The sequence below is a fragment of the Scyliorhinus torazame genome, chromosome 17 (assembly GCF_047496885.1).
Source record: "Scyliorhinus torazame isolate Kashiwa2021f chromosome 17, sScyTor2.1, whole genome shotgun sequence".
NCBI lineage: Eukaryota > Metazoa > Chordata > Chondrichthyes > Carcharhiniformes > Scyliorhinidae > Scyliorhinus > Scyliorhinus torazame.
Genome location: NC_092723.1, coordinates 117926114 through 117938691, shown reverse-complemented (window position 1 = coordinate 117938691; position 12578 = coordinate 117926114). Strand labels below are relative to the sequence as shown.

Genomic DNA, 12578 nt, shown 5'->3' with positions numbered 1-12578 from the left:
TTTCTGTGGTCTTGACACTGTAAAAACCTATTTTCTCTGCCCTTTTCTTTAATGTTTGCGTGTGGAGGTGACTTTGCAATCCACCTTTCACATTTGCTTCACAGCTCCAGGGTCCCAGGTTCAATTCCGGCTTGGGTCACTATCTGTGCGGAGTCTGCACATCCTCCCCATGTGTGCGTGGGTTTCCTCCGGGTGCTCAGGTTTCCTCCCACAGTCCAAAGATGTGCAGGTTAGGTGGATTGGCCATGATAAATTGCCCTTAGTGTCCAAAATTGCCCTTAGTGTTGGGGTTACTGGGTTATGGAGATAGGGTGGAGGTGTTGACCTTGGGTAGGGTGCTCTTTCCAAGAGCCGCTGCAGACTCGATGGGCTGAATGGCCTCCTTCTGCACTGTAAATTCTATGAAATTTACAAAACTAGTGACTGTAGTTATTGGGCAGCTGAAGACCTCGGACATTTAAAAAATAAAAGCTTATTTCAACCGTGTTGCGACTGGCTCACACGGGGCTGGAATTGACCATGCACTGGCCCAGGGTGTCATAACATTAATAATAGAAAATTGGATCACACCAAATCCTAGAGGTACACAAATATGCCATTGTTTATAAAAGGGGAACAAATCAAAACACTTTTCTGTTTACAGATGGGTGGTGAGAGGGAGAATTAGTACTCCTTAAATTAACCCCCCACCTGTCCTGAACACTATCATCAGCAAATAATCAGTTATTCAGAGTCTCCAGCACAGATGCGCTGAATATCTTAAAAAGTGCTAAAATGCCACGTGTATCAAAACTCCCCGAAAGGAAATGCATGCACTAAGTTGTACCTGCTGTTGTTGTATCTTTCTCCTTAGCAGCCATCTCCTCCACCTCAGCCCGCCTCCGAAGCTCAAATCTTCTGGCAAACCCCTCTTTAGGCTTCCACAGATCTTGAAGAAGAAGAGGTTTTTCATTATCCCCTAGAGCTCGGAGACACTCTGTCCGCCAGTGTCTGTCCATCCCCTCAAACCTTCCAATCACATCACACAGCAGGTACTCGCCGGCACACATCTTGCTTACGGAGTGGCGCTCAAGGGCTTCTTTAACCAACTCCTGGGCACTCGACCGTGGCGTAGCCAGGACACTTTTGTAGTTCGTTCCGCTGCAGATTGCATTTCCAAAGATCCTAAGTATTCCAGGAGCTGACAGCTGGATGGAGAGCTCCGAAGGGTCATCCATTAGATCTGTCGGAATATCGGTCACAGAACATCGCTCACGATAACTTAGCTTCCGGTACAGAACCTGCGTGAAAGCCCGGCTCTGTCTCTTCAGTTTGTTCTTTGATGGGTGGGACATATTTGTTGATGATTCGTAAAACATGCCGTCAGATAAATGAGATCTGAAACTTAGGAAAAGACAGAAGTAGAGGGATTGGTACAATAGTGTCCTCAAGGACAATGTCATAGATTTTTAAATAATTCCTAATCATTTTGAGTTAAATCCATGTCAAAAATGAAAACATTTGTCAGTTGCTGCAATATCCCAGAATTTGTTAAACCGTTTTCTAAATTCCATGAGATCTACTTCTGTAGCTGTATGTCGAGATTTGGCAACTGGCTGTTCTGCAACTTGCCCTCTTGGCTCTGTAATGGTAGGTATACTGACTGGGATGTAAAGAGTTAACAAGTTAATGATAATCCTTCTTACCACTAGAGGGAACCACAGAAGTCATACATATATATATATATATATATATATCATGTGACTTTGGGGATTCTGCGAGTCATGAGTTACGAAAGAGCTGGAGTGCCAGGCATGGTGTCATGTGAGAGTACCTTTAAGAAATGGATGTTTAAGCAATGTACCTTTAAGAAATGGAGCTGATCATATTACTGAAGTGATGTCAGAGGGTGGGGGAGCTGAGCTCACTTCTGCTTTTTTGAGTTTCAGTTTGAGAAGGCAGCTGGGAGTGTCTGTGTGTTTTGCTGAGAGCTGCAGGAAGAAACACAGAGCTGGTCTGTTGATTTCTGCAATCCAAAGACTATAAATATATTGAATGTAACCTAATGTGTTCCAATTTTTGAAGGTTTGAAGTCTTTTGGATGTTTAAAGGAACAGTTTCAAGGATTATTTAGTGTTGTAGTCTTTTGGGGTTATCTTTGAAGTAATGGGTGTTAAGATATTCAATGTTTGTTTTTAAAAGGTTAACATGAGTTCATAGAATAAACATTGTTTTGTTTTAATAACCATTTTGTCCATTTCTGATGTATCACACCTGGAGAGTACACCGTGTGCTTCCCACACCACAATCTATCAAAAGTTGTGGGTCAGTTGAACTCCATGAAACACTTTGGGGTTCTGTAAACCCGGACCCTAACATGGGAGCAGTTGTACTTGAGAAGTTCTGTTAGTTAGAGATAGCATTGTTTAATATAGAAACCTTTTACTTTAGGAATGTGAATGAATCTTAGTTCGTAGTATAAAAAATGTATAGTTTTGTTCGTTAACAAAGCTTTGTGTTCTTTATTCAGCACTACACATCCAAGCCATCCAGGTGAAGCAAAATAGAGACCACAGCAGGCTCTGCTCCAATATATTGTCAAAAATGTATCCAACCACTAAGAATAAATAAGGGGTCAATAATTTGATTATCAGACAGAGGGGCCTAAGGCTCAGGATGTGTCCAACCAATGTAAAAAGGTACAGAGAGCAGCAGACAAATTATGTGCAAGGATTATTAAGACCATAAAAATTATACAATGCGCAGGCCTCCCAAAATGTGACTAGAGCATCAAATTAGCATTCCAGTCGCCGAGTGTCTCTTCTGACTGGGCATGCAAATGAAAGGAGAATTTCAAAAGAATTGTCCATCATCCAGTTCAAAGATGTTCAGGTTGGATGGGAGGAAACAAGAGCACCAAACACGGCGAGAAAGTGCAAATTCCACACAGGTAGTCACCTGAGGCCGGAATTGAACCCGGGTCCCTGGAGCTGTGAGGCAGCAATGAAAACCACTGTGCCACCGTGCCGCTCCATCTTTTTGGGTTGTTGGCGTGGGACCGATGCAGACATGGGGAGAATGTGCAAATTCCACACAATGACCTGGGGCTGAAATCGAACCCAGGTCCGCAGCGCCGTGAGGCAGCAGTGCTAACCACTGTGCCACCGTGCCACACCATCTTCCTGTTAATTACTACCACCCTCCCTTAGCTACAACACAGGACTACATGCAAGCTAGACAGCAGAAACAACGGGCAGGATTCTCAGAGCTCTGCGCCGAAATCGCGCTTGGCACGGGGCGGAGAATGGGCGTCAGACCCGCGATCGGGGACCGGAGAATCGCCACCAATCGCGCATGCGCCGCGGTCGGGGGTCATTGAAAGAGGCCCCCGTGCCAATTCTCTGCCGGCAACTGGCCGAGTGCCCGCCAGCGTGGTTCACTCATGGTTCCACCCAGCGGGATTTCGGAGTGGCGGCTGTGGACCCAGTCTGCAGCTGCCCTGGTGGGGTGTGGGGGGATCCGTCACGGGGGAGCCTCCAGGGCGGTCAGGCTCGCGATCGGGGGCCACCAATTGGCGGGCGTGCGCGATCTGGGGTGGGCGGTCCTATATTGTGGGGGCCAGTCCGCTGTGTGGGTCCGCCATGTTGCGTGGGGCCACCGCCGCAGATCCCCAGCCGGAAGTGCAGGGCCCCGTATCGGCAGCCGGAGCTGCGTTGAGTACTCCGGGGCCCTGCTAGCCACCTTCAGGTAAGTGAATTGCTCTGGATTTTCTTCAGGAAAGTCCAGAGTGATTTGCGCCAGTTATCTCGCGGGCATGGGTACATAGCCCCATTATCGGAGAATCTCGTCCCTGAATTTAATAGTCCTAAATAAATGAATATGTTACAAAGGGCTTGCATGAGTGACTGATACAGTAATTTACTGCTTTGTTGGAATGAGAGACAGGAAATAATTTAAATGTTAATTCATGCATTCAATGTTGTTCTTATTGTTCCGACAAGTCGACAAACCTTTGTAATGAATGGAGTGAATGTTTGCCGAGAATTAATCATGTTATTAAAGTGGTTCAATGTGAGTTTAAAGGTGAAAATAGATCTGACAATAAAAGTACACAGCTATACATGGTCATCATATAATAGTTCTTAAAACGTTCTCTATTTGTAATTTAACTTGGGGGGGTATAATTTTGTTTGAGTAAAAGTTGATTAAATCTTAAACTGCAAATCGCTAGTTTATTCTTTGAAAGTGGTCTAAAAGCCCTATCAGATGAATGAACATCAGAATCGCCCTTAAACATGCTGGTATACAAAAGGGTAATGTCAAAATGAAAGTACTCTTTTGTCCGTAACAGAGTTAAATTGTCAGAGGTACTGTAAATGTTCTTTCAGGTGACTTGCATTTTCATGCTCTCGATGTTAACAATGGCAAAATGCAGTGTTTGTGCTGTGCAGTTGTGAAGGGGGACTGACTGGACCAACTGTGGCACTGAGGGCCATTGGGTTCTCATCCCAACAGAGAGGCGATATTAACACGAGTGAAGTCTAAGCCATGAAACATTCTGAAGAAGAAAATGTAATGGATTTCTGACTCAAAAAGGCCAGGTTGATGTTTAAAAATCTTCATACTGATGGGCAATGCCTACTTATTACCTTTATAATTGATCACATATCTTAATTTTCCTCCACTGATGACCGGAAAATGGCCTCCAGAGCAAAAGAAAAATGTTTTCTTTACAAAATCAATCGCAAAATAACAACTAGCACTGGTGATGCTGATAGTTCTGGGGGTGGGGGGCAGGGGGAGGCGGAGACGGTAGAAACATTGACTTATTTGTTTGTCTTTGCAAACACATCCTTCTGATTTATGTTCACTGGCACTGTATTGGGCCATTTTTGTGGACAATTCAGCCAACTAATATTTCAATACTGAAACTCAGGTCACTTATAATATGTCCTTTTATAAATTCTGGCCCTCCTTTTATTAGCAAGGCACAAAAGGTTAGAATGGTACGTTTTATATTTCAAGATTGAGTCACACCCATTGTAACTTTTTTGTAAATATTCTCTGCGGATTTAACAGCATGATCTTTTGCAAAGATTTTCAAAGTCTATTTTAAATGATGCTTTGCAAAATGTTTATCAGTCTATCGTCACTGTAAGTAAGTTAAGTCACCATAGTCCCAGATGACTATAGGCTGCTTTCCCCTTTGAGGGGAGAGATGCCTGGTGGTGATTTCACCCGAGGGTCACCACACCTCAGGCGAGCAGCAAGGTTGAGAAGGCAGGGCCTTCATGAATAACCTCAGCTGGTACGGGGATTGAACCCACACTCTGCATCTCAAATTAGCTGTCCAGCCAACTGAGCTAAACCGGCTGCCCTTTTTTCTACTGCACCTGGTATTCCCAGATAGCCTCCCATCCAAGTTAAAGCAGGCCTGAGTGTACTTCGCTTCCGAGATCAAACAAGATCGGGGCTTTTCAGACTAGTATAGAAAACAGGTATTAAAATCAGCAGTCACATTCTAGGTACATCTGTTTGCTGTCTTCTACTTTTCTTCAAACAAGAGATTTGTTAATACTGGAATTATAGCAGCTTCAATTCTATACTGTCAGAAAACATAACCATTTAAAATAAGTTAAGAGTTTATTACTGCATATGTACTCACTTACAACAATAGAAATTGGGACACAACTTTAAAAGCATAGGGCTTTCCTTAACTGTTATTATAACTGACTCTTGAGAGTGTATTCTCTTTCTTCGTATCCAGTTCATCTTTCTCATGCCTACATTCTCCATTGTTCTCTCAGTTTCTCAGTTTCCTACACCCCTCAGCAAAGCAGTTTGGAGAATAGCTAAAGTGCATTACCTATTAGCATCAAGGGTTTTGTTATATTTCCTTGGATCGCCACCTTACCCTGGTGGAGAGGCTTGAACGTTCCATTGATTCCAAGAGCAATGCTATCGGGAGTCTTAAACTCCTGGCAGAGTCACCCATGACGGTACGGTCTGAGGGGAGGAACCAGACCAAGCACAATCGAAAACAAGTCCTTAACAGTGGAGCAGGTGGAAGATGATCATATGGTATCAATGGCTGCGATGGTGGATGAAGGCTGAAACAGTAAGATTCCCAGTCGTCAAGCTCCCTTGTCACTGGAACTGGACTTACCCTCTGACAAGGATCCTGTGTCTGATGTGCAAGCGCATACCCACGTTAATAGTTGTCCAGCACCAGGCTTCTACGTAGAGGAAACCAACACCACTCCCCCCCCATACAAAAAAGCCCTGCGGCGATTGGAGAAAGATGATGGGGTCAGGACAGTGAGATTCGGTGGTCCCTAGCTTTGTACCAGCACGTAGGTGGTAGAGTTTCATTTAGTAGTCTCGCTCATGGAATCGGAACAGGAGAGCGTTTCGGCAGCGTTTTCATGTCTCAACCTGGATTGTATGAATCCTGATGGATAATGAGCAAAACAATCAACTGGAATGGAGGACAGCCCTTGTTGCTTGTGAGCTTAGGCACTTCAACATCGATGTCATGCCCTGTGAGAGATCTGAAGAGCTGGCAAAGGGCAGCTGAGGGAAGATGGCGGTGGTTACACCTTCTTCCAGAGAGGAAAACCAGTGGATCAGGCCAGGATGCATGGAATTGGATTTGCCATCAAGAATGAACTCGGCAACCTTGGACTCTTGGAGCTCCCTGTCGGCATCAATGAGTGCCTCTTGACCCTCCAACTACAACCTGCCAAGAACCAGCAGGCAACGGTCATGAGTGCCTTCGCTCCAACCCTTGATGCCAATATTGTGTCCAAAGAAGACTTCTACTTCACCCTGGACACCTTACTCTCCAACATTCCGAAGGAAGATAAGATCATCCACCTTGGGGACTTCACACCAGAGTTGGAAAAGACCCCAAATTCTGGAAAGGAGCCATCGGAAAGGAAGGAGTTGGGAATTCCAACTCCAGGGGGCTCTCCTGCTCATCAAATGCGCAGACCACCAGCTTGTCATCACTAATACATTGTTACACCAAAAAGACAAGTTCAAGATTTCCTGGAGACATCCACGATCAAAGTACTGGCACATGGTTGACTTCGTATTCGTCCGATGCCAAGCCCAAAAGGATGTCCTCATCACCAAAGCGATAACCAGTGCAGATGACTGCTGGACTGGTCACCTGCTCATCCGCTCCACTCTGTCCATCAAACTCCACTAGAGCAGGAGAAGACGAAGAAACATCTCAGAAAAAAGACCAATGTTGAGCAGCTTCAAGAGCCAAGCACGCTAGTCAACTTCCAACAATGTCTTCTCCAAAATCTCCAAAGTGTTTATTCTAATGGAGTGGAGGAAAACTGGAAAGAGCTGAAGATAGCCATCACCTTAATCTGTGAAGAAACCATCAGCTACAAGACTAGGAAACACCAAGACTGGTTCAACAAGAATGACCACACCATCCAAGACCTCATCGATGAGAGGAAAGCTCGCCACATCTGGCAAAATGGCATCAGCAGGGCAAAGAAAAGAGCTCATCAATCAGAATAGGCAGAGATACAAAGAAGAACTAGGAAAATCAAGAACCAATGTGGACTGAGAAAGCCAAGGAGCTGCAACTCCTTGCTGTCAAGCACAACACCCAGGGCCTCTTCAGTGCCATCAAGGCAATATATGGACCCAACACCTAGGCCTCAAACCAGTGCAGAGTAAGGACAGAACTCTCTTGAGAGACCAAGAAAACATCAGCCTCCGATGGAGAAAACACTTCAAAGAATTCCTAAACCAAAGAATTCCTAAACCATGATACAAACATAGATGACGCTTGTTTCAGAAAATCCCCCAACTCCCCATCAAGATGATCTTTTTATAAAATTAAATTTCGAGTACCCAACTATTTTTTTTCCAATTAAGGGGCAATTTAGCATGGCCAATCCACCTAACCTGCACATCTTTGGGTTGTGGGGGTGAAACCCACGCAAACACTGGGAGAATGTGCAAACTCCACACGGACAGTGCCCCAGGGCTGGGATTCGAACGCAAGTCCTCAGTGCTGTAGGCTGCAGTACTAACCACTGTGCCACGTGCCGCCCCATCAGAGATGATCTTGGATTCCCACCAAGTATGGATAAAGTCGAAGCCGCCATTAAACACGTGAAGAATGGAAAAGCCGCAGCAGTGGGTGGGATATCAGAGATTTTAAAGCTTGGTGGGGAAGAGATCATCTCTCATCTCCAACAGCTGTTCCTCAAAATCTGGAACAAAGAAGAAAATCCTGCCGATCTCAAGGATGCCTCATCGTCACCATCTTCAAGAAAAAAGGCAAGGCAGACTGTGGGAACAATCTCACTACTCTCCATCTTCAGGAAGATCATTGTCCAAATCCTCGCTAGCCGTCTTCTCCCAGTCGCTGAAGAAATCTTTGAGGAAAGCCAGTGTGGTTTCCGACCATACCGTGGAAGAGCAGACATGATTTTCACTGCTCGTCAACTTAAAGAGAAATGCCAGGAGCAACATCAACCACTCTACATAGCCTGCTGGTCTATCTGACTAAGGTTCTTGACTCAGTCAATTAGAAAGTGCAATGGAAGACCCCGTCAAAGGCCAGCTGTCCAGCCAAATTCATCAACATCCTCCGACTGCTCCATGACAAGATGCCGGCAAAAGTCCTCACCGACGGAAATAAGAAGAGATTTTTGAGGTCAAGACAAGTCAAGCAGTGATGTGTAATCGTCCTCACCCTTTTCTCCATCTTCATCACCTCCATCCTTCACCTTGTCAGGAACAAGCTTCCCAGTGGAGTGTGCATCATCTACAGGCTGAACAGAAAACCTTTCAACCTCAAATGGTTGAATTCCAAGAACAAACAGACACCGATATCGCCCATGGAACTTCAGTATGTGAATGACATTGCTTGCTCCACTCTCTCAGAGGAGAAGCTCCAAGCCATATTTGACAGCTTTGCTGAAGCATACTGAAGGATTAGTCTCAGCCGCAATCCCAAGAAGAGTCAAGTCCTTTACCAACCTGTCCCAGGGTAAGATCTGATGTCTCTCGCCATTAAGATCAATGGAGAAATCTGACCAAGCATGGAACATTTCCCCTAGCTGGGGAGTCACCTCTCATCGAAGGCTGACATTGATGCAGAGATCCAACATCGTATCTAATCAGCAAGCACCTCCCTCTGATGCTTAAGGACGAGAGTCTTTGATAACTTGGACATTCGTGATGAAACCAAGATCCTCGTGTGCAAGGCAATCGTTCCCCCAAATCTTCTATACAGCACAGAAACTTGGACTACATACAGACGCCATCTCAAGGCCCTGGAACATAGAACATACAGTGCAGAAGGAGGCCATTCAGCCCATCAAGTCTACAACCACCCACTTAAGCCCTCACTTCCACCCTATCACCGTAACCCAATAACCCCTCCTAACCTTTTGGTCACTAAGGGCAATTTATCAAGGCCAATCCACCTAACCTGCACATCTTTGGACTGTGGGAGGAAACTGGAGCACCCGGATGAAACCCACGCAGACACGGGGAGAACGTGCAGACTCCGCAGTGACCCAGCGGGAAATCGAACCTGGGACCCTGGCACTGTGAAGCCACAGTGCTATCCACTTGTGCTACCGTGATGAGAAGTACCATCAATGCTGTCTGAGACAGATTTTTTGCATCAGCTGGGAGGACAAGCGTACTAACATCAGTGTCCTTGAAGGAGCCAAGAACACTGGCATCGAGGCCATGATCGGGCTCATCAGCACAAAAGGACCCACAGAGCCCGTGACCAGTAATACAGAGTTTCTTAGGTGGACAATCATACTCATTGGTGGATGATTGCCAAAGAAGAACATACATGTGAGCTACAGGTTGTTTTCAAACTTCTTGGCTGGGAAGTAGGAAGGTTGACTTATAAGCTAATCTGAGTGAGTATACTGAAGCATGTGATTAACTTCGCTTTTCAATAATAATAATAATCTTTATTATTGTCACAAGTCTGCAATGAAGTTACTGTGAAAATCCCCTAGTCACCACATTCCAGAGCCTGTTCGGATTCACAGAGGGAGAATTCAGAATGTCCAATTCATCTAAAAATACTTACCATGTTGCAGATTCAAGGTACCACTTTCAGTGATGAATGGCAGCATTATAAAGCTTGGTGGTTCTTTGAACCATTCTGTTCATTAGCCCAAACTACTAATGATGAATACAAAGTATTTCTCATTTGATATGCAAAACGAAATTGGGGGGGGGAAAAAATCATACTTTGGAAATAGCCAATATTGTGCTTTCAAATTAGAATTAAAAATTAAACATGTGAAGGTAAAATTACAAACTAATGAAATACCATAAAAAATCAGCTTGGTACAGTATTATCTCACCCACTTCTAACAGATGTTTCAGGGCTGGGTTTTCACTACCAAGGTGGGTAGTTCAAGTCGGGAAATTTCCCAATTCAGCCGACCCATCTCAACATAAAGGGCCCCCGTCATATGCGATCTTTGCTCTGGGGAGGCAGGGTGTGATCAAGTCAAGCCTGCCACCTTTGGAGGCAGTTTGGAAGTTGTCACAGAGGTGGCTGGTGCCAAAGCAAGCTGCTTAAAAGACACGCTTCAGTTCTCTGAGACTTCAGCCCAGTTTTATAAACACTGTTAGACGTTCCAGCCCTCATTCCTCAAGCCCCACTCACCCCTATGAGCTTTCAATGCTACCTCATATCCTCACACCACCTCCAAGTCAGCTCATGCCCCATCCACTTTCAGAGACACACTGCCAAGGCTGACATTAGAAGTCATGGGGAGATGAAGAATATTAAACTTCTAATAACATAATAGAGCTCTCAGTCATACATTTAATACAGAAAAAAAACTCTCATTCATTAAACCCATTCAAATATTTTAAATCCCTTCAAGCAGTCAATCTGTTATAAAAACAAAGTTAACCACATCAAAGACAATTAATCCTTTAATAGCCTCTTAAAACCATCAATCACAGTATGAACTCAGCACTCCCTGCTGAGATAAGAACATAGCTAGGAGCTGGAGTAGGCAATTCAGCCCCTCGAGTCTGCTCTGCCATTCAATACGATTATGGCTGATCTCCTCTCAGCCTCAACTCTGCTTTCCTGCCTGTTTTCCATTACCCTTCAACCCATTGCTAATTCAAAATCGGTCTATCTCCTCAAATTAACTCAACATCCCAGAATCCACTGCACTCTGGGGTAGTGAATCCACTGCACTCTGGGGTAGTGAATTCCACAGATTTATGAACCTTTGAGGGAAGTAATTTCTCCTCATCTGTTTTAAATCTGATAAACTATGACCTCTCACAAGAGGAAGCATCCAATCGAATTCTACTTTGTCAATACCTTTTATTATCTTATATATCTCAATTAGCTCTCTCGTTCTTCTCGAGTATAGGCCTAAACTGCTCAATCTCTCTTCATAAGACAAACCCTCTGGAACTCCTGGCTCTGGTATGTGACCCGTAACCAGGCTGGGTACTGCACACCAAATTCACTCCTTCCTTGTTGAACCTAGCCCGGTGCTTAGGCAGCTCCGCACCCTGATCCTGGTAGAACCCGAATCACATTTGCTTCCCAGATACACTTCCTCGTCTCCTTCACCCACCTCAGAATCTTCTCCTTGTCCAGATATCTGCGCAACCATCGCCCTTGGTTGCTCCCCGTCTTCGGCCTCCTCCTCAGCGACCTGTGCGCTTGAACCACCTGGGCGGGGGAGGGTCAGTCGAAGACCCTCCTCCCCACAGCTTCAGAAGCATGTTCGCTACATACTTTGTGGCCAGCGTTCCTCATTACCTTCGGGCAACCCACAATCCGGACATTCTGCCTCCTTGACCGATTCTCCAAACCGTCCACTTTCTCCCTCAGCTTCCCTTGGCCCTCCACCACCAGCGTAATCTCTGCCTCCAACGATGCCAGCCGGCCGTCATGGTCTGCCACTGACTCTTCCACTTTTTGGAGCAACGCCCTGAGTGCCTCCAACTTCCGTTCCACTCTCTCGGTGGCTGCCAGCAACAGGTCTGCCACCTTAGCCCGGTCCTCTGAGGCCGCCTGCCTTTGGTGCCCGAATTTGGCCGTCAATAACTCCGCCAAGTGTTCCGTGGACCACCAACGATGCCAAAGAGCTCTCCGGCGTCTTCCCTATGGTCCTCTGAGACTATGGCGACTTAATTTCAAATGCAAATAATTAACTTAACCCTTTTAATTATGTAGACTAAATTATTTGTCATTCATGGGTGATGAAAGAATATTTGTTACAGTTTGACTTTAGCTATCAATCCGGAGGGCATTATGGGAACGGTTTAAGATGAATTGTAAATCAGCGACTTGCGGACCTGACCTTCTGCAGATGCCACCTCGGCGTTTGAAACGAGCGGTGAATAGGTTGTTGCTATGAAATTGCTCTTTCTCTCTCTCTCACTTCATCTGTGCAGAAGCACATAACTTTCCCTTCATCAAATAACACCGACACGTTTAAGTGCAGAGGGTCCTATCCAAGACAATATTGCATATTGGGTTTCGCCACACATATATGGGAGAATTTGGGGACAGAGAGCGGTTTAAAAATTGAATGAATCAGCCCTGT

General features: G+C 45.3%; 1 protein-coding gene across 1 annotated transcript in view; it reads right to left on the bottom strand.

The window, feature by feature from the left end:
* Nucleotides 1-12578, bottom strand: part of radil (Ras association and DIL domains) — a 288075-nt gene that overhangs the window by 274722 nt on the left and 775 nt on the right. Inside the window, exon 2 of the mRNA XM_072480950.1 lies at nucleotides 827-1383. Within this exon, the coding sequence (XP_072337051.1) occupies nucleotides 827-1358 (532 nt within the window). The 5' untranslated portion in view covers nucleotides 1359-1383. The remainder of the gene's footprint in view (nucleotides 1-826; nucleotides 1384-12578) is intronic.